Raw genomic sequence first — 23,575 nt, forward strand, 5'->3', positions numbered from 1 at the left:
CCCCCCCCCCCTGTATACTGGGCATTAGCTGTGCGTGTGCATTAGCTGTGCGTGTGCATTAGCTGTGCGTGTGCATTAGCTGTGCGTGTGCATTAGCTGTGCGTGTGTACAGTACAAGACAGTCTAACTAATAATAAAACCTTGATATGATGACCAGCCAATAGATAAAAGGATGGAAGAACACAGCGTCTTGAACTCATTTAACCACTCATCAAACTCTGTGTGTGTCTGTGTGTGTCTGTTTGTCATTATGCCATTTTACGGTCACAGCAATTGGGCATTTCCAGAAAGAGTTGGACACTGTGATGAATAATTCAGCTGTTAATCAGTATCACAATAGTTTAAAATGTCTGGCATGGCGATTGTGATGTGATGACACGATTGTGATGACACAATGAGGTGAAACTAGACTCCCAGGCAGGGTCATGCACCAGAGACCTGCCCAGGTATGCTATTATTACAAAGACCTTTCACTGCACATTGGGCAATTGCAGCAGACGAACACCGTGTTCCATTCCTATCAGCTAAAAGCAAGAAGAGCGGCACCAATAGGCACGTGATCACCAACACAGGATAATTGTGGAGTGCAGAAATGTTGCCTGGTCCAATGAATCCCGGTTCCTGTTGCGTCATGCTGATGGCAGAGTCAGGATTTGGCGTAAGCAGCATGAGTCCATGGCCCCATCCAGCCTGGTGTTGATGGTACAGAAAAAAATGTTCCGAAGCCACATCTCCTGTTTTTGCTTTCTCATTATGGGGTGTTGTGTGTAGATTGATGAGGGAAAACAACCATTTAATCCATTTTAGAATAACGTGAAAAAATGTGGAATAAGTCCAGGGGTCTGAATACTTTCCAAATGCACTGTCAACTCTTACCACAGTTCTACATCTCAACCTCCAGCACCTGAAACAGCGCCTCCTTTAGAGTACGGACACACATATTCTCAGCTCCCGGGCCTCTTCTGCAGCATTCTTTCTCTCCTCATCCAGTCTTCTCTCTTTCCTTCTGTCATGTATTGTCATATTATGTCTTGTTCCTGTTCTTTCTCTTCACTCCGTCTCCCTCTGCTGGTCGTTTTAGGTTATCTTCTCTAACTACCTCGTTCACCCTTTTCCCACCTGTTCCCTTTTTCCCTCTGATTAGGTCTCTATTTCTCTCTCTGTTCCTGCTTCTGTCTTTGTCAGATTCTCGTTTGAGTTTCTCATGCCAGAACCAAACTATCGTCTCGTTTGCTTCACCCTTGTCCCGTCCTGTCGGAATCTGCCTGTTCATCTGATGCTACGTGTGATCAGGTACCTCTGTCCTCTACAACCCACGCCTACCCAGAGAGACCAGCAGTCTGTCGCCGCTAACCCTGCTATTCTCCTCTGCTGCTAAGAAGGGGACTCTTCTGTAAATATCAGAAGGACTTTATGATTCATTTGTCGCCCTCTCTGCGGGTTGTCTATTTTGCCATTCTATACATCTGAAGAGGATCTATGTCTTCCCTGTGTTTTGACATTAAAGGACTCTGTTTTTGTTAAACCACTTTTGGGTCCTCACTCACCTGCATAACACCTTCCATCATCCCTCCTCTGTTCCTTCTGCTGCTGTCCTGGGGAGGGTCTGTGTTTCTGGTGGTCATGGGTCTGGGAAAGTGCTACTGCACTGATATTAAATATTATTGCACTGTTGGAGCTAGGAACACAAGCATTTCGCTACACCCGCAATAACATCTGCTAAATATGTGTATGCAGCCAATAACATTTGATTTGATCTGATTTGTGTGAGGATGGGGTTCTGTGTCCCTGTGTTTATAGAGGTCTGTGTGTGTATTTGTGCATGGAGGGGGTCAGATTGTGGACACCAATAGTTTTGAGCCTGTCCACCAGGTTTTTTTCTTATTTTTTACATTTTTATTTCACCTTTATTTAACCAGGTAGGCAAGTTGAGAACAAGTTCTCATTTACAACTGCGACCTGGCCAAGATAAAGCAAAGCAGTTCGACACATATAACAACAGTTACACATGGAGTAAACAAACATAGAGTCAATCATACAGTAGAAAAATAAGTCTATACACAATGTGAGCAAATGAGGTGAGATAAGGGAGGTAAAGGAAATAAATAGCTCATGATGGCAAAGTAAATACAATATAGCAATTAAAACACTGGAATGGTAGATTTGACAGTAGATGAGTGTGCAAAGTAGAAATACTGGGGTGCAAAGGAGCAAAATAAATAAATACATTAGGAAGATGTTGTTGTTTGGGCTATTTATAGATGGGCTATGTACAGGTACAGTGTTCTGTGAGCTGCTCTGACAGCTGGTGCTTAAAGCTAGTGAGGGAGATAAGTGTTTCCAGTTTCAGAGATTTTTGTAGTTTGTTCCAGTCATTGGCAGCAGAGAACTGGAAGGAGAGGTGGCCAAAGGAGGAATTGGCTTTGGGGGTGACAAGTGAGATATACCCGCGTGCTACCGGTGGGTGCAGCTATGGTGACCAGCGAGCAGAGATAAGGTGGGAATTTACCTAGCAAGGTCTTGTAGATGACCTGGAGCCAGTGGGTTTGGCAACGAGTATGAAGCAAGGGCCAGCCAACGAGAGCATACAGGTCGCAGTGGTGGGTAGTATATAGGGCTTTGGTGACAAAACGGATGGCACTGTGATAGACTGCATCCAATTTGTTGAGTAGGGTGTTGGAGGCTATTTTGTGAATGACATCGACAATCGGTAGTCGAGGATCGGTAAGATGGTCAGTTTTACGAGGGGATGTTTGGCAGCATGAGTGAAGGATGCTTTGTTGCGAAATAGGAAACCAATTCTAGATTTAACTTTGGATTGGAGATGTTTTATGTGAGTCTGGAAGGAGAGTTTACAGTCTAACCAGACACGTAGGTATTTGTAGTTGTCCACATATTCTAAGTCAGAAACGTCCAGAGTAGTGATGCTGGACGGGCGGGCAGGTGCAGGCAGCGATCGGTTGAAGAGCATGCATTTAGTTTTACTTGTATTTAAGAGCAGTTGGAGGCCACGGAAGGAGAGTTGTATGGCATTGAAGCTCGTCTGGAGGGTTTACAGCTACCCCCCTACTTTTTTCAATTTCCGCCTGAAGACATACCCAAATCTAACTGCCTGTAGCTCAGGCCCAGGACCAAGGGTATGCATATTCTTTGAAAGAAAACACTCTGAAGTTTGTGTAAATGTGAATTGAATGTAGGAGAATATAACACAATAGATCTGGTTTTGATAATACAATGAAAGAAAAAAAATATGTTTTTTATTTTTATTGTTGTATTTTTATATCATCATCTTCAAAATGAACAAGACAAAACAAACATTCAGATAGGATGATGGGGACAATTTCAGTGAAAAACATAAGAGGGCAACAGTACTTGTGCAAGTTTCAGAATGATAACTTCCAAAATGAGTGTGCTACATGACATTTATCATGAAGTCACCCAGGTGTCCCACACAAGTAGCCCAAATGTACCCAAGTGGCCAAATTGGTGAGGTTATACGTTTTGAATTGAATAACTATATACAAAATACCAAAATGGTATTCTAACACACACCCCCCAAAAAATTGAGAAAAAAACATACAAGTAGCCCAAAATACATTTACAAAATAACACTTTCAATATTTGGAAGACCCTCAGTCCTCTACACAATATTATGCTGCTGATGCCAGGTGCCATAGCAGTCTCTTTCTGATGTAAAGCAGAGGGTCACCAAGCATGTGGTGCAGGGGGGACTTCATTTTGCAAAGAACACAGCCATGCCTCCATGCTGTGCCCTTTTGGCCCTGAGGCACATCCATGCCTGCAGAAATAAATTTGCCTGCAGAGAGGTTAACACAGTGTCCAAAGAAGGGCCAGAAGTATACAGAATGGTGTAATCTGTGTAGAGGTGGATCAGAGACTCACCAGCAGCAAGAGCAACATCATTTATATTTACAGAAAAAATAGTTGGCCCAAGAATTTAACCCTGTGGCACCCCCACAGAGACTGCCAGAGGCCCGGATAACAGGTCCTCAGATTTGACACACTGAACTCTGTCGGATAAGTAGTTGGTGAACCAGGCGAGGCAATCATTTGAGAAACCAAGGCTGTTGAGTCTGCCAATGAGGATGTGGTGATTGACAGTCGAAAGCCTTGGCCAGGTCAATGAATACGGCTGCACAGTACTGTTTCTTATCGATGGCGGTTAAGATATTGTTTAGAACCTTGAGCGTGGCTGAGGTGCACCCATACCCAGCTCTGAAACCAGATTGCATAGCGAAGAAGGTACGGTTGGATTCGAAATGGTCGGTGATCTGTTTGTTAACTTGGCTTTCGAAGACCTTAGAAAGGCAGGGTAGGATAGATATAGGTCTGTAGCAGTTTGGGTAAAGAGTATCCCCCCCTTTGAAGAGGGGGATGACCGCAGCTGCTTTCCAGTCTTTGGGAATCTCAGACGACACGAAAGAGAGGTTGAACATGCTAGTAATAGGGGTTGCAACAATTTCGGCAGATAATTTTAGAAAGAAAGGGTCCAGATTGTCTAGCCCGGCTGATTTGTGGTTAACCCTACTGAGGGCCTTCACCCCACTCAGCCTGGCCTTAATGCACAGGTTCTTATCGTTACTGTGAACAGACACACAATCACATTAAATCAACCTCTATAAGCAAAGTACTCTCTACAAATGCATTTGACACACAGTGAGACAGAGAGAGAGTGTGTGTGTGTGTGTGTGTGTGTGCGTGCGTGCGTGCGTGCGTGCGTGCGTGCGTGCGTGCGTGCGTGCGTGCGTGCCTGACCAGACAGTGTGAGAGTCAGCTTGCATAGAGAGAGACAGCCCTTTGCCATTGTGAAATGAAGAAGTGAGTACTACTGATGAACAAGCAGTCTCTCTCTCAAACCCACAAACACCACCATATCATATGAAGAGCTATCTGCAGACACACATGCACACACACACTTGTCCTGCATACATGTATCTGCAGAGGAGAGTCAGACAGAGACTGCAGCAATGAGCAGCAGTGAAGATTATACTGGAGGTGGCGGGAGGAAGGAGGGGGGGACTCATGTGCAGAGGATGAGCAGTCCCTCTAGGTAGAGACTATGGTACTGCAGGCAGTACAGAAGCACTCTGTCATCATTATTCTCAGTATTTAGTCCATCTGTCAAAGAGCGAGAGAGGACAGGAAACGTGAGTCATGACCTGACCATCACCTCAGCACTGAAGACACAGAAAGGCTTTATTGTCGGCTAAAGTGAACCTGCTAAGTTACTGCTGACATGTAAAATGGAGTTTGGAAGAGCCCGCAGAAAGGGTGAGCTTTTACTAGTGTGACTGCTTGTCCTTGAAACAAGTAATTTTGTGACACGGCATGCATTGGGTGGAATATCACTATGCCGCTATTGCCACCTGGTGGCAGTACAGCGGAAATTATCATTCAGTCGGTGCCAATGGAGGGAATACATGGGGGTGGGGAGGGGATGTGGGGGCATCAGCAGACAGAGCTGACATAGGGCTGTCATAAGGGACTCACGGCTGCTTTGTGAGGCCTGCTTCATGGACTGGTCGTTATCCCTTTCAGTCTTGAATTTCAGTCTTGGACCGTTCCACATTTGGTTAATTATGTTTGTCCCCCATTCACCTATTCAGCCTATTTTACTTCCTCAAAATCCCCAGAATGAATCTAAGATAATTCATGGAATCTGTAATTAATTTTGACGTTTTTGCCAAGGATGTTTCAGCAGTGGTGTAACTTACTTAAGTAAAAATACTTTAAAGTAATAATTAAGTCGTTTTTTGGGGTGTCTGTACTTTACTTTACTATTTATATTTTTGACAACGTTTACCTCACTACATTCCTAAAGAAAATAATGTACATTTAACTCCATGCATTTTCCGCTCACACCCAAAAGTACTTGTTTGAATGCTTAGCAGAACAGGAAAACAGTCAAATTCATGCACTTATCAAGAGAAAATATCTGGTCATCCCTACTGCCTCTGACCTGGAGGACTCACTAAACACAAATGCTTCGTTTGTAAATTATGTCTGAGTGTTGGATTGAGCCCCTGGCTATCCGTAAGAAAATAAATAAGAAAATGGTGCCATCTGGTTGCCTAATATAAGGAATTTAAAAATATTTATACTTTTACTTTTAACACTCAAATTTATTTGAGCAAATACATTTACTTTTGATACTTAAGTATATTTAAAACCAAATACTTTTAGACTTTTACCCAAGTAGTATTTTACTGGGTGACTTTCACTTTTACTTGAATCATTTTCTATGAAGGTATCTTTACTTTTACTCAAGTTTGACGATTGGGTACTTTTTCCACCACAGCGTTGAAGTTTCTCAATTTTATGTCTAACTAATGTATTTGGTGCAGTATTTCTGAAGTAAAAAAAATGCACAAGGTGTTTAATGTAAACAAAGTCAGAGCTGCTGGGCAGGTCTGTCTCATTGTCTATGCCAGAGTAACTATTGTTTGTAAGGGGGCCACTTTGGGTAGAGACAATCATTCAGATCTTTCCTTTTTCTTCCTTTTTCTTTTTTTCTTTCCTTTTTCATCCAAAATATAATTCCATTATCCTCAAAATGGCTTGACATTAACCATGTTTCCATCCAAATGTCACATCAAGGGAAAGGATGCAGTTTATTAGGCTACCGATTCAATACATTATGAAGAACTTCACAAGGTGGTGTAAGTGCACAGTGATAAGGTTGTTGCTCCTTTCAATAAATATGGAGGGTCTTATTCTTGTGACTTAATGATAAATTCTTTGTAAAAAAAAAAAAAAAAAATCGCACTTTTGTCATGTACTAGGCTAAACCCGCACTGTATCTGCAAGCTGTAGGCTAGAGCGCACATACCAATACCAGTGTGCACATTCACTATTGGCTACGTAGCAACATTTGTTGTGACTAAACCATCAGTAGGCACAGAGTTGAAAATGCGATAGAAACTCATTTAACTTGTATTTTTTTATTCGGCACATGGGAATTTCACCTCAAACTTGATTTTTATATGCACTACATATTTACACACATAACAAGTCAATTGGATGGAAACCCACCTCTGCTGCTTAGGAGAGAGCTAGTGACCCTTGGCATAGGCCACTGTTGATTGTGATGATGGATGCGTTTTCATTGAAGTAAAACAAAAGTTAGAGGAAAAAGAATATGCCTATAGTGAAAAGCCTACAAGGGGAATATATGTTTTAATGTTGTATTGGAAGATGAGAAGAATGTTGGCACTGCCAAATGCAGGCTACTGTACAACTCCATTTTCAGGTGGGATGCAATTTGTTTACTTACATTTATTTATAATATATATTTTTTGTATTATTATTGCTGTATGTCATTGTTATTATTGTAAGCCTATTTATTAATCGAAACCAGATTTTTAAATATGCAAAACCTGTTTTGTTTAATTCTGTTGAGACATTTTCATTGTTTAAGTTCAATTTGATCTGTCTTTTTATATGTGTGCTCCATATTTAGTTAGGTTATAAGTAGGTCTGTTGTAAAATAAATAACATTAGCCTATTTCTGTCATTTGTTGAGTACGATAGGCACTTGCTTTTGTTGGTAATTGCGGCAATATAGCCTGTTCAGAGCTTTTTAAAGGTTTAAACCATATTTCATTTTGTTGAGTCATTTTCTTTTGCCTAATTAAGTTCAAACTGTAATGTTGTGTTTGCCGTAATATAATAGCCTACTCCTATATTCCCTATAAACAATGGCTTGACTTACTTTTTGATATTACCCTAATAAAGTTTAGAAACATTTGTGAAGGTTTGCTGTGGTGTGGCTATTATTAAGCTTTAGCCACTTTAAGCCTATGATATGAAGGCAGTGCACACCAGCGCTCCAACTGACTCCGACAGTTGAACTTGATGTGAGGAAGAATGTTTCAGGCCTATCAGATTTATACCTTTAATCTAACAATATAATGCTTATAGATAATGCTTATCTTCATACAAAATATTTGGATAAACAATGTGCAATTAACCTCTTTCTGTAAGTGTATCTGTATAGGAGATGCAGTAGCCATCTGCCATAAAGAAGTGCATGTTGGTGGTATTGCAAGCTGCTGACATATCTCTATCGCTCTCTCTTGCTCTATCACTCTAGGGATAGGCCTAAGCTTCTCTTCCTTTATATAGGCTATATTAAAAAATATATACAGTACCAGTCAAAAGTTTGGACACCTACTCACTCATTCAAGGGTTTTTTATTTATTTTTACTATTTTCTACATTGTAGAATAATAGTGAAGACATCAGAACTATGAAATAACTTATGGAAACATGTAGTAACTAAAAAAAGTGTTAAACAAATCAAAATATATTTTAGATTTTAGATTCTTCAAAGTAGCCACCCTTCTCCTTGATGATAGCTTTGCACACTCTTGGCATTCTCTACCAGAGTCTTTTACAACAGAAGGAGTTTACAAATTCACTCTGTGGTCCAACTCATCCCAAAACATCTCAATTTGTTTGAGGTCGGGTGATTCTGGAGACCAGGACATCTGATGCAGCACTCCATCACTCTCCTTGGTCAAATAGCCCTTACACAACCTGGAGATGTGTTGGGTCATTGTCCTGTTGAATAACAAATGATAGTGACACTAGGTGCAAACCAGATGGGATGGCGTATCGCTGCAGAATGCTGTGGTAGCCAAGTTGGTTATAAGTGTGCCTTGAATTCTAAATAAATCAGACAGTTTTACCAGCAAAGCACCATCACATCTCCTCCTCCATGCTTCATAGTGGGAACCACACATGCAGAGATAATCCGTTCACCTACACTACGTCTTACAAAGACATGGCAGTTGGAACCAAAAATCTAAAGTTTGGACTCATCAGACCAAATGACAGATTTCCACCTGTCTAATGTCCATTGCTCGTGTTTCTTGGCCCAAGCAAGTCTCTTCTCATTGGTGTCCTTTAGTAGTGGTTTCTTTGCAGCAATTCGACCATGAAGGCCTGATTCATGGGTTATCCTCTGAACAGTTGATGTTGAGATGTGTCTGTCACTTGAACTTTGAAGAATTTACTTGGGCTGCAATTTCTGAGGTTGGTAACTCTAATTGATTTATCCTCTGCAGCAGAGGTAACTCTGGGTCTTCCTTTCCTGTGGCGGTCCTCATGAGAGAGTCAGTTTCATCACAGCACTTGATAGTTTTTGCGACTGCACTTGAAGCAACTTTCAAAGTTCTTGAAATTTTCCGGATTGACTGACCTTCATGTCTTAAAGTGGACTGTCATTTCTCTTTGCTTATTTGAGTTGTTTTGCAATAATATGGACTTGTTTTTTGCCAAATAGGGCTATCTTCTGTATACCACCCCTATTTAACCTTTTTTTAACTAGACAAGTCAGTTAAGAACAAATTCTTATTTTACAATGGCAGCCTGCGCTGGGCCAATTGTGTGCCGCCCTATGGGACTCCCGATCACAGCCGGTTGTGATACCACCTGGGATCGAACCAGGGTCTGTAGTGATGCCTCTAGCACTGAGATGAGGTGCCTTAGACCACTGCGCCACTCGGGAGCCCGACCCTATCTTGTCACAACACAACTGATTGGCTCAAACGCATTAAGGAAAGAAATTCCACAAATTAACTTTTAACAAGGCACATCTGTTAATTGAAATGCATTCCAGGTGACTACCTCATGAAGCTGGTTGCGAGAATGCCATGTGTGTGCAAAGTTGTCATCGAGGCAAAGGGTGGCTACTTTAAATCATTTTTTTGACTGGTACTGTATATTTTGACTGGTACTGAATTTTTTGGACTGGTAATGTATATTAATATCACAGGCTGACTACACCGCTTGCGTCGCATGCCTGAGTGTTGCAAAATAAATTTATATATATCTATATTATTCAAATATTGCACCCACTGCTTGCGCGTGTCAACGAGCGTCTGCATTGCCAAGGGCTAAAATAGAAGTCAGTTCTATTTGTGACGCACTCGCGCTGCAAGTCCTGCCTTTCCCATCTCCTCGTTGGTTTCTAGAAGCAGGTACCCACGTGCTATCTCCTCATTGGTTTCTAGAAGCAGGTACCCACGTGCTATCTCCTCATTGGTTATACCCATGTGGGTGACTGAAAGACGAACAAGGTCAGTGGCGGTAATGCACCTAATTTATGAAAGTTGCCAATCGCAATATAAAGTCAAGGGAAGAAAAATCCTGGAAGGAGATGACTAGAAGCGATTCGGTTGAATGTTTACTAAACAGGTTCTTTCACCCGACAAAATAACTCCAGTACAGGGTAAATAAACATAAACAAAGCCTTTGACCAAAAGGCCGTGGCCAAAAAGGAGAGCAAAATAAATAAACGGCTACTCCTGTCTTTAGACTATCATCTAAACATAATAGGAACCTAAAGCCTGCCTTGGTTAACAGAGAACCAAGGTGTCCCAGTAAACAAAGCTTTCTCCGAGATAGGAAAATCCGACATCCTCCCAGCTCCCTGTCTCTATTCCCCATTCTCCCCCAGCTGCTCTCCTGGTACACCTATATAGATGAAGACACAAAGCAATTAGTGGGCCCAGGTGTGTACTATTTGGCTTTGCACTGAGTACCTATCCCCTGAGGAGGGTGCTGTCGTGTCGTCTTCCTCCGGCTGGTCACTGAACTCACAATATCGATAGATATAGACACCCTAAATACTGTGGCAAGTGCGCTAGTCCAGTGGCACTTTGATTATGCCTGCACATCATGGTTCACCAGAAGCCCCAAACATCTAAAGAATAAGATACAGAGTAGGGTTGAATATTTTGATTAGAGCTTGGATCGTGATGAAAAGAATTCAAGTCTGATGCTACCGGAGTCTGATGAGCCATACATTAAAGACATGTTATGATCCCAAGCCCAAAAAAGCTCAAATGATTGTGCCATTATCCAATACATAGCCTATCATAGGCCGACCGCAAATTAAGCATGGAATAAAAACATGAAAGCCCATACTGGGGCTATGCTCTCCTGGGTAAGTAAATGAAACAAGCTCCAGTAAGCTAATCCTTTTGAGTGTGGACTGTATTGCTGTATTGTATTATACTGAACAAAAATATAAATTTAACATACAAGAATTTCAAAGATGTTACTGAGTTAAAGTTCAAATAAGAAATCAGTCAATTTATAAAAAATCATTAGGCCCTGATCTATGTATTTCACATGACTGGGCAGGGGTGTAGCCATGGGTGGGCCTGGGAGGGCACTTGGCAGCCGGGCACTTGCCAGCCAGGCCCAGCCAATCAGAATTATTTTTTCTCACAAAAGGGCATTATTACAGACAGAAATACTCCTCAGCAGCCACCCCCCACCCCTCCAGAGACGATCCCGCAGGTGGAGAAGCCGGATGTGGAGGTCCTGGGCTGGTGGTTGTGAGGCCAGTTGGACGTACTGCCAAATTCGCTAAATCGGCATTGGTAGAGAAATTAACATTCAATTCTCTGGCAACAGCTTTGGTGAACATTCCTGCATTCAACATGCCAATTGCACGCTCCCTCAAAACTTGAGACATTTGTGGCATTGTGTTGTGTGACAAAACTGCACATTTTAGAGTGGCTTTTTATTGTTCCCAGCACAAGGTGCACCTATGTAACGAGCATGCTGTTTTATCAGCTTCTTGATATTCTCACTAACAGGGATACAAACAAATGTGTGCACAACATTTGGGAGAAATACGCTTTTTGTGCATATGGAACATTTCTGGGATTTTTCTTTCTTAAAACATGGGACCAACACTTTACATGTATATTTGTTTTCAGTGTTTATGGACTGGAATTAAGCACCTGGGACCTGGGAGAGAACATGTGATGCTGGTGCAGTACATGCGGCCTACAAAGTTAACGAATTTGATTTACATTTTGAAATATAACAGGGCCTATTTTACATTTTTTATAATTATATATACACTGCTCAAAAAAATAAAGGGAACACTTAAACAACACAATGTAATTCCAAGTCAATCACACTTCTGTGAAATCAAACTGTTCACTTAGGAAGCAACACCGATTGACAATCAATTTCACATGCTGTTGTGCAAATGGAATAGATAACAGGTGGAAATTATAGGCAATTAGCAAGACACCCCCAATAAAGGTGTGGTCCTGCAGGTGGTAACCACAGACCACTTCTCAGTTCCTATGCGTCCTGGCTGATGTTTTGGTCACTTTTGAATGCTGACGGTGCTTTCACTCTAGTGGTAGCATGAGACGGAGTCTACAACCCACACCCCGTGTGAGACCATATGCTGGTGCGGTTGGCCCTGGGTTCCTCCTAATGCAAGACAATGCTAGACCTCATTTGGCTGGAGTGTGTCAGCAGTTCCTGCAAGAAGAAGGCATTGATGCTATGGACTGGCCCGCCTGTTCCCCAGACCTGAATCCAAATCAACACATCTGGGACATCATGTCTCGCTCCATCCACCAAAGCCACGTTGCACCACAGACTGTCCAGGAGTTGGCGGATGATTTAGTCCAGGTCTGGGAGGAGATCCCTCAGGAGACCATCCATCACCTCATCAGGAGCATGCCCAGGCGTTGTAGGGAGGTCATACAGGCACGTGGAGGCCACACACACTACTGAGCCTCATTTTGACTTGTTTTAAGGACATTACATCAAAGTTGGATCAGCCTGTAGTGTGGTTTTCTACTTAAATTTTGTGTGACTCCAAATCCAGACCTCCATGGGTTGATAAATTTGATTTCCATTGATCATTTTTGTGTGATTTTGTTGTCAGCACATTCAACTATGTAAAGAAAAAATGATTTAATAAGAATATTTCATTCATTCAGATCTAGGATGTGTTATTTTAGTGTTCCCTTTATTTTTTTGAGCAGTGTATTTATAATATTTACCCTAATGTTGTACAAGTGCGTATTAGCCTACCTACCTCCTCTTTCAATTGTTGCTTCATTCCTTCCTTGCTTTCAACAGTTCGATGAAATGTTTCCTTGTCCTGATTTTCATCATTTTAATGCCATGCTTGAATAACATCATTGTAATGACCTGCTTGAATAATATAGGACTACAATAAGATGCAGATGGCTTTATTTTCTCTTCATGAAGATTTAATGGTTAGGAGTCTGAACAAATAACCACTGTAAACCCCAAGACATTTTTAACTCAAATACTTCTAGTAAGTGGTACTCAGTCATTTTTACTTAAAACTTAAAATGTTTGTTTTACTATCCCTGATGTCCTTACACAGCTCTCTAGTCTTGGCCATTGTGGAGAGGTTGGAGTGTGTTGACAGGTGTATTTTATACAGGTAACGAGTTCAAACAGGTGCAGTTAATACATGTAATGAGTGGAGAACAGGAGAGTTTTTCTTAAAGAAAAACCAACAGGTCTGTGAGAGCTGGAATTCTTACTGGTTGGTAGATGATCAAATACTTATGTCATGCAATAAAATGCAAATGAATTACTTAATCATACAATGTGATTTTCTGGATTTTTGTTTTAGATTCCTTCTCTCACAGTTGAAGTGTACCTGTGATTTAAAACAATTACAGACCTTTACATGCTTTGTAAGTAGGAAAACCTGCAAAATCAGCAATGTATCAAATACTTGTTCTCCCCACGGTATATATACTTAGGTGTATATATATATACATCAATTTTGAACAGGATTATCTATTTTGGATGGAATTGAGAGAGAGAGAGAAACAATGACAAAGTACTCGCATGCACTCTGATTTAAAGCAACAATATTAAAGTGATGTGCTGTTTTAAAACTCTACAACTGAAATGAATAAAAAATCTTTCAAATTAAAAAAATAAGTAGACCCATGAAAGCCAGAGCGAGATGTGTAAATTAGACACACATGTATTCCTTATATGTGTTTCCCAAACCTGTTCATCAAGTACCACCAACAGTAAACATTTGTATTGTAACCCTGGACAAGCGCACCTGATTCAACTTGTCAACTAATCATCAAGTCCTCAATGAGCTGAATGAGGTGTGTTTTCCCAGGGCTACCAACACAATCTCATGCTCAATTCGTGTGTATATGTGTACAAAACAGCTTTTGTGCGTTTTGTGTGGCTTAATTCGAGTGAAAACACACATAGTGTTGTGTGATTTAATTAGTAGGAAAAGAAACATGTTTGCATCTTCATTAATAGGAAAATACATTTTTGGGGGGCAAACTTCGGAACAATCTTTTGAAAGTTATTAGAGCAGTGCATGATGGGCAATGGTGTTCTACATTGCCTTTTTTGTCCCACATTTTTATTCATATATATTAAATATATATATATATTGTTAATCACTGAAATAATTATAATATAATAGTAGCCTTTAAAAATATATATATATATTAATGCCAATACTGTTTTCTATGCTTGTTTTGCTTAATACTTTGTGATACTGGTGCACTTGTAGTCAGAAAGATTTTTTTTTTGTGTAGGCAACAGTAGACCTAAACGATTTTCTTCATAACGCACTTCATATTTCATGGAGCCTACATAACATTTTCTTCATATTGCATTTAATACAAGGCTCCACTTTTTCTGTGGACATTACATAATTTATTTCATAATAATTTTATACAAACTGTTTGGGTTGCCAGATTGGAGAAAAAAATAGCATTTTGGGGGGGGATGGTATCAATGAAGGTATTTGATTGGGGAATGGGGATACATTTTTATGATGGGAAATTATAATACACACACCCGCACACAAACACTTACTCACATATACACACACTCCCTTTGTTTGTACTTATGTTATAGCCAACTCTTGCCTTTGTATGAATTATTTGTATCTAGTTGTCATGTATTCATTATATTTAACTGGTTAAATGTTTGTAGTTTGCATGTTTCTGTAATGATTAACATGGTTCAATAGTTGTAAATCTCTGCTTGATTTAGCTTTTGGAATATTTAGCATTTTTATAAATATTCTGTATTTCCACTGAATGAAGCAATAATTAATCAATACACTACTGAAAATTAATGGTCACTACCTGTTATAAAATGGAAATTGCTCTCTGTTAATAAATGGTGAGAAATGCTCAGTCTGAAGCCTATGTGTTTCACGACCCTATAATAATGATACAAGTTATATCACGTTAAAAATTGGTTATTTACAACCTCTGGGGTATAACATGTTGGGCAAAGTGGTGTAGGAGAGTCTGACATATAACCCCTAACTTGAGTTCAGTCTTTGCCAATGAGAACCAAGAGGGGCCTAGCTTCGTCCTTTATGACTGGGAAAGGCCCCGATTCTAGGCTGTAGAAAATCTTACTCCATCTCACTAGATTAGAACAGGATGGATCAACAGTGATTGATATTACTGGTTTTTATTCAATAAAAAAGGATAGTTGTGTTTTGCTGCATAATTATCCTCTTGGTGCACCTATCCCTTTAGCGGGATAATTGTCATCAACTTCCGCTGAATTGCAGAGCGCCAAATTTAAATTAAATTACAAAACGTATTTACTTTTCATGAAATCACAAGTGCAATATAGCAAAACACAGCTTAGCTTGTTGTTAATCCACCTGGCATGTCAGATTTCAATAAAGCTTTTCGGCGAAAGCATAACGAGCGTTTATGTAAGAACCTCTCTCTCAGTAGACAAAATATTACAAACAGCCAGCCGCCAAGTAGATTAGTCACGAACGTCAGAAAAGCAAAAATTGAATTGCTTACCTTTGATGATCTTCGGATGTTTGCACTCACGAGACTCCCAGTTACACAATAAATGTTCCTTTTGTTCCATAAAGATTATTTTGATATCCAAAATACCTCCATTTGTTTGGCACGTTATGTTCAGAAATCCACAGGCTCGAGTGGTCACGACATCGCAGACGGAAATTCCAAATAGTATCCGTAAAGTGCATAGAAAGATGTCAAATGTTTTTTATAATCAATCCTTAGGTTGTTTTTACAATATATAATCGATAATATGTCAACTGGAATGTAGCTTCTTCCATAGGCGAGAGAAAGAAAATGGCTGTTGTGCATGAAAAACTCTGCTGGCACCCAGCCATCCACTGACACGAAGGGTTCTTTCTCGCTCATTTTTCAAAATAAAAGCCTGAAACTATGTCTAAGGATTGTTCACCGCTTGAGGAAGCCATAGGAAAAGGAATCTGGTTGATATCCCTTTAAATGGAGCGAAGGCAGGCTATGGAACATGGAGCTTTCAAAATAGAAGCCACTTCCTGGTTTGATTTTCCTCAGGTTTTCGCCTGCAATATCAGTTATGTTATACTCACAGACAATATTTTGACAGTTTTGGAAACTTTAGAGTGTTTTCTATCCTAATCTGACAATTATATGCATATTCTAGATTTTAGGCGTGAGAAATAGGCAGTTTCATTTTGGGTACATTTTTCATCCAAAAATCTAAATACTGCCCCCTAGTCCCAAGACGATAACACACTTAAATGATTTGTCTTCCAATATGATGTGGATCATTGTCAGGTTATTTGATATATAAGCTTCAGTAACAAAATAACACCATGGTCGTAACAACACTTTAAACAGTTTGTAAATGTGTAGAACGTGTTTGTTTTGGGTCCACACTGGTTAGTTAACTTATGTAATTAGACAGTCACAGAGGATTTTCTTCTGAATAACTGGTCAGTGCATAGCACTTTCAATTCAGTTTCAGGCAACTTTGATGTAAGGCTTGATCACACCTGTAGTGATTACTTCTATCCATGACGCCCATTGTTGCTTATCCATTGTTCACTAGATATATCAATGTAATTAAACCCAACACAATGTTGAAAAACAGAATGCTTCCCACCACTAGATCACATAACTAGATCTGAGCTGGACGTGATCCCAACAGAGACTCGAACCAGGGTTCATTGTTAGCAAAGTGAGCACTAATGCCAGTTGCATTGAAAGCCTGGTATGCCCTTGGGCAGTGGCAGTAGGCCTACAGTGGTAGCATATGCCTTGTTACAATAGCCTAAGTATATAACATGATTGAGACAACCATAATAATCCCCATGAAATGGCCTTGGAAGTACCATAAGTGTAAATAAAATAAAATGTTTATTGGTCACATACATGTATTTAGCAGATATTATTGCGGGGGTAGCGAAATACTTGTGCTTCTAGCTCTGACAGTGCAGTAATATCTAACAAATAAAATTTAACAGTGTCACAACATATACCCAGAATCTAAGCAAGGAATGGTTTAAGAATATATATACATATACACTACCATTCAAAAGTTTAGGGTCACTTAGAAATGCCCTTGTTTATGAAAGAAAAGCAAAAACAATTGTCCATTAAAAATTACATCAAATTGATCAGAAATACAGTGTAGACATTGTTAATGTTGTAAATGACTATTGTAAATGGCTGATTTTTTAAATAGAATATCTCCATAGGCGTACAGAGGCCCATTATCAGCAAACATCACTCCTGTGTTCCAATTGCACGTTGTGTTAGCTAATCCAAGTTTATCATTTTAAAAGGCTATTTGATCATTAGAAAAGCCGTTAAAGTTGGAGTATTTCTCCTGTCTTATCCGGTGTTCTCTGTGAATTTAAGTATGCTCTCTCTAATTCTTTCTTTCTTTCTTTCTTTCTTTCTCTCTCAGAGGACCTGATGACTCCTTGCTGTCCCCAGTCTACCTGGCCGTGCTGCTGCTCCAGTTTCAAATGTTCTGCCTGCGGCTATGGAACCCTGACCTGTTCACCGGACGTGCTACCTGTCCCAGACCTGCTGTTTTCAACTCTCTAGAGACAGCAGGAGCGGTAGAGATACTCTGAATGATCGGCTATGAAAAGCCAACTGACATTTTCTCCTGAGGTGCTGACCTGTTGCACCCTCGACAACCACTGTGATTATTATCATTTGACCCTGCTGGTCATCTATGAACATTTGAACATCTTGGCCATGTTCTATTATAATCTCCAGAAGAGGACTGGCCACGCCTCATAGCCTGGTTCCTCTCTAGGTTTCTTCCTAGGTTCTGGCCTTTCTAGGGAGTTTTCCCTAGCCACCGTGCTTCTACACCTGCATTGTTTGCTGTTTGGGGTTTTAGGCTGGTATTCTGTACAGCACTTTGAGATATCAGCTGATGTAAGAAGGGCTTCTTAAATAAATTTGATTTGATTTGAAAACCTGTTTGCAATTATGCTAGCACAGCTGGAAACTGTTGTCCTGATTAAATAATAAATTAAACTGGCCTTCTTTAGACTCGTTGAGTATCTGGAGCAGCAGAATTTGTGGGATCGTTTACAGGCTCAAAATGTCCAAAAACAAACAACTTTCTTCTGAAACTCTTCAGTCTATTTTTGTTCTGAGAAATTAAGGCTATTCAATGCGAGAAATTGCCAAGAAACTGAAGATCTCGTACCACGCTGTGTAGTACTCCCTTCACAGACTGGTGCAAACTGGCTCTAACCAGAATATAAAGAGGAGCAGGAGGCCCCGGTGCACAACTGAGCAAGAGGACAAGTACATTAGAGTGTTTTGTTTGAGAAACACCAGTCTCAACGTCAACAGTGGAGAGGCAACTCCAGGATGCTGGCCATCTAGGCAGAGTTCCTCTGTCCAGTGTCTGTGTTCTTTTTCCCATCTTAATCTTTTATTTTTATTGGCCAGTCTGCGATATGGCTTTTTCTTTGCAACTCTGCCTAGAAGGCCAGCATCCCGGAGTCGCCTCTTCACTGTTGACTTTGAGACTGGTGTTTTGCAGGTACTATTTAATGAAGCTGCCAGTTGAGGACTTGTGAGGCCCCAAACCCAGGGCCTCAAGCTTGATGATGAGCTTAGAGGGTAATATGGTGTTGAATGTTTCACTATAGTTAATGAACAGCATTCTTAAATAGGTATGCCTCTTGTTCAGATGGGACAGGCCAGTGTGCAGTGGGGTGGCGATTGCATCGTCTGTGGATCTATTGGAGTGGGAAGCAAACTGAAGAGGGTCTAGTGTGGCCGGTAAGGTGGAGGTGATATGATCCTTGACTAGTATCTCAAAGCACTTCATGATGACAGAGGTGAGTGCTACGGGGAGATAGTCAGTTGAATTACCTTTGCTTTCTTAGGTACAGGGACAATGGTGGCCATCTTGAAGCCTGTGTGGGACAACAGACTGCACAATCAAGTCAGGGACTTATTTCCATTGTGGTCCCTACATGTAAAAAAAAATGTTACTGACAAATTAATTCAATCAATCCAAACTGTGCAGCGGCAATTTGATGAATGGAAAGAGACTGTTACAACACAACAAAAACTTCTTAAGGCTAGGCGTCCCGCTAGTGGGACTAAAAATTATGGATATTAACATTTTAGGAACATTCAAGTGTCTTGTATCGGTTGAAAGCTTCAATTCTTGTTAATCTAACTGCACTGTACAATTTACAATAGGCTTTACAGCGAAAGCATGCCATGTGATTGTTTGAGGACGGCACACCGCATCAAAATATTTTCCCACCAGGTTTCATAAATTCACAAATAGCGATTAAATATTCACTTACTTTTTGAAAATCTTCCTCTGATTTGTCATCCAAAGGGTCCCAGCTATAACATGTAGTGTCGTTTTGTTAGATAAAATCCTTTATATCCCAAAAAGTCTGTTTAGTTGTTGCCATCGATTTGAGTAATCCACTCGTTCAATCTGCAGAGAAAGGAATCCAAAACCTACCGCTAAACCTTGTTAAAACAAGTCAAAATACGTTTCTACTTAATCCTCAGATACCCTAAAATGTAATTAAACTATAATATTTCATACAGAAATAAGTATGTTCAATAGGAAAGCGATATTAGCAGGTGTGCGTCCTCTTCGTTGCTCGCGCATACACAAATTTCCGAGCGGAAATTGAGAAAAAAGGACCCTAGCCTGAAGAAGATTTATTTTTAATGACATTCAGAAATTGTCAAGCCAAGCCTTCGATACTGGGTAAGGCTACAGGATAGGGTCGGGATGTGTTTTCTGTTTGTCTGCTGACCTTAGTTCCTTTGTTATGTTTCTTGTTTAGTTGGTCAGGGTGTGAGTTGGGGTGGGCATTCTATGTGTCCTAGTTTTGGTTTTCTATGTGTTTGGCCTGGTATGGTTCCCAATCAGAGGCAGCTGTCAATCGTTGTCTCTGATTGAGAACCATATTTAGGTAGCCTGTTTTTCCCACTTGATTTGAGGGTAGTTGTTTTCTGTTTTGTGTGTTTGCACCTTACTGTTTCGTTCACTCTCTTTGTTGTTTTGTTATTCAGTGTTCAGTTGATTTATTAAATATTAACATGGACACATACCACGCTGCGCATTGGTCCGATCTTGACTACTCTTCCTCAGATGATGAGGAGAACCGTTAACATTGTCGAGATTGACATAGTTTATTTATTGTAGTGTTGAATACCCAGACCACGATAATGAAGTGCCCGAAGTAGGTGTTTTGTTTATTGGTTGTGTGATGCATTTGCACAGAAACCTGTTGGTGGAAAATTTGTTGCATATATTTTATACAATTACAAATGTGGCATCAACATTTTGAAAATCTGTTCCCCCTAGCTGATCATTGTCTGCAACCAGCTCTGGTCGTGAAGTAATGAAACAGGCAGGGCGAGTGAGCCCATCTGTGGTGGTCGGCTAACTCTGAACCTTCAGGCCGTAGCCCTGCCTGGCATCAAATTGTGCCACAATAGCATGTTGCAAAGCTGATATCAATGTTTAAAAATGTAGGGTCATTACATTTGTTATTCGTGGTCGTAAACATTATATTGAGTTCATTATATGAGGGGGAGGGTGATCAATTCATTTTACAGTACAAGGGGAGGGTCATGTGAAAATATTTTTCAAGGGGGGTGATATTTTTTCTATGACAGCTTGAGTTGGACAAGCCCCAACTGGTCTTAAACATTATATTGAGTAAATGTTATGAGGGGGAACCTGTTCAATTCATTTTTACAGTACAAGGGGAAGGTCATGTGAAAACATTTTTCAATTGTGGGGAGGGGGTGATATTGTTTTATGACAGCTTGAGTTGGACAAGCTCCCCCCTAAATGAAAGATTGATTGAGGCTGCCTGCTCCCATTTTGTGGGAATCGGCTGTTTGGTGTCTTGTATTTTCCATACCAGACTGAGGTTATTATTTTGCCTCCTGGCGTGAAGCAATACGAATCTACATCTTTAGGGGCCGATGAATAAACGAGATGATGAACGAGAACGAGGAAGTCGCGCTTGTGGGATGGGGAGTTCACAATAACAGCTGAAATGTCCACTCAATCCACGCCGCCTGTCATTGAATGACAGTCACTGAGCGGAAGACAGAGAGGCGTCTCCACCGTGCGGCGCCACGATTGATGCGACACAGTACACCTGAGGAGTGAACGATACCTGTGGAGAGTAGACTCTTCTCCAAAACCAGCTCGCCAACATGGGGTTATCACCTTCTAGTCTCCTAGATGAACATGGATCCAACTACATACGAGGTAAAGGAACACTTTTCCAAAATGATTATATGTGCTCATACTTTGTCTGCTCCAGACGCGGTTGCGTGGTAGCCTGTACCTGCGAAAGTCACAAGATTATGCAACTCTGCAACTCGCGGACAAATTTGTACTTTTTATTTTATTTCACACCGTCTTCAATATTTTGTTCCACTGTCGCATAGGCTGCTACCCACTGGGCAAAGACGTGAGTATAACGTCTAGTTTTGATTTAGGTTCATTTGGTTGAGTTGTTTTTGGATTTAGGTTAAACTGGATGTAAAAAAAAAAAAAAGATTCCGAAATTCCCTTATGATAATGACTTTTGCAAATCCAATCAGTTTTCCACACGTTTTCTGGGGGGGTGGGAGGGTTGAAATGACTTGGAAACAATGTTGATTCAACCAGTTTTTGCCCAGTAGTTAGCTTAATTTGGTCTTTGTGAGTGGAACTGTTTTTTCTATTCATCATATCTTTTCACCTGATATGTTTGGTCAAGAAAATACAGATACATTGCCTTCGGAAAGTATTCAAACCCCTTGACTTTTTCCAGATTTTGTTATGTTACAGCCTTATTCGACAATTGATTAACAAAAAAAAGCATCACTTATCTACACACAATACCCCATAATGACAAAGCGAAAACAGGTTTTTAGAATTTTTTTGCAAATGTATTAAAAATATAAAACATAAATACCTTATTTACATAAGTATTCAGACCCTTTGCTTTGAGCTTCGAAATTGAGCTCAGGTGCATCCTGTTTCCAATGATCATTGTTGAGATGTTTCTACAACTTGATTGGAGTCCACCTGTGGTAAATTCAATTGATTGGACATGATTTGGAAAGGCACACACCTGTCTATATAAGGTTGACAGTGCATGTCAGAGCATAAACCAAGCCATGAGGTTGAAGGAATTGTCCGTAGAGCTCAGAGGCAGGATTGTGTCGAGGCACAGATCTGGGGAAGGGTACAAAACATTTCTACTGCATTGAAGGTCCCCAGGAACTCCATCATTCTTAAATGGAAGAAGTTTGGAACAACAAAGACTCTTCCTAGAGCTGGCCGCTGGCCAAACTTAGCAATCAGGGGAGAAGGGGCTTGGTCAGGGAGGTGACCAAGAACTGATGGTCACTCTGACAGAGCCCTAGAGTTTCTCTGTGGAGATGGGAGAACCTTCCAGAAGGACAACCATCTCTGCAGCACTCCACCAAATCAGGCCTTTATGGTAGAGGGGCCCAGACAGAAGCGACTCCTCAGTAAAAGGCACATGACAGCCCGCTTGGAGTTTGCAAAAAAAGGCATCTAAAGAAACAAGATTCTGCTTCAGAGCACTCAGTTCCTCAGACTGGGGCGAAGGTTCACCTTCCAACAGGACAACGACCCTAAGCACACAGCCAAGACAACACAGGAGTGGCTTCGGGACAAGTCTCTGAATGTCCTTGAGTGGCCAAGCCAGAGCCCGGACTTGAACCCGATCTAACGATCTGGAGAGACCTAAAAAAAAATAACTATGCAGCAATGCGCCCCATCCAACCTGAGAGAGCTTGAGAGGGTCTGCAGAGAAGAATGGGAGAAACTCCCAAATACAGGTGTGCCAAGCTTGTAGCGTCATACCCACAAACAAATTAAGGAAAGTTATTTTAACAAGGCACACTTGTTAATTGAAATGCATGAAGGTGGTTGAGAGAATGCCAAGAGTGTGCAAAGCTGTCATTAAGGCAAAGGGTGGCTACTTTGAGGAATCTAAAATGTAAAATATTTTGATTTGTTCAACACTTTTTTGTTACTACATGATTCCATATGTGTTATTTAATAGTTTTGATGTCTTATTCTACAGTGTAGAAAATAGTAAAAAAAAAAAAAACATGGAATGAGTAGGTGTGTCAACTTTTGATTGGTACTGTATGTTTGACTAGCACTTGATGATCCTACTATGTAGAAAGATCAAATCACCAATTGCTTGGTCAATGTCATCTGAGAAAGATCAAAAGTTCCGAATCTGCAGGAGGCGTGGATGGTCACTGGTGTGATGTGATGTGGCTTTAGGGTACATCATGCTACATCACTAGCCTGAGACAGGGTATGTGGAGAGAACAGCAAATAAATATACATCGGAGCATAGGAGGATGTCATGGGAATTATACAGTAGCCTCATGGAACCTTCCTGAAATAACCTTTTGGAGTTT

The 23,575-nt window shown here is 40.6% G+C and overlaps 2 protein-coding genes across 2 annotated transcripts in view; both read left to right on the plus strand.

The window, feature by feature from the left end:
- The window catches only part of LOC115145306 (influenza virus NS1A-binding protein homolog A-like), a 120,740-nt gene that overhangs the window by 40,451 nt on the left and 56,714 nt on the right, over positions 1-23,575 (plus strand). The window lies entirely within an intron of this gene.
- Positions 21,018-23,575, plus strand: part of LOC115145307 (protein Niban 1-like) — a 46,610-nt gene continuing 44,052 nt past the window's right edge. The window contains exon 1 of the mRNA XM_029686780.2: positions 21,018-21,389. Coding sequence (XP_029542640.1) covers positions 21,335-21,389 — 55 coding nt within the window. The 5' untranslated portion in view covers positions 21,018-21,334. The remainder of the gene's footprint in view (positions 21,390-23,575) is intronic.

This window comes from Oncorhynchus nerka, linkage group LG17, assembly GCF_034236695.1.
Source record: "Oncorhynchus nerka isolate Pitt River linkage group LG17, Oner_Uvic_2.0, whole genome shotgun sequence".
Classification (NCBI taxonomy): domain Eukaryota; kingdom Metazoa; phylum Chordata; class Actinopteri; order Salmoniformes; family Salmonidae; genus Oncorhynchus; species Oncorhynchus nerka.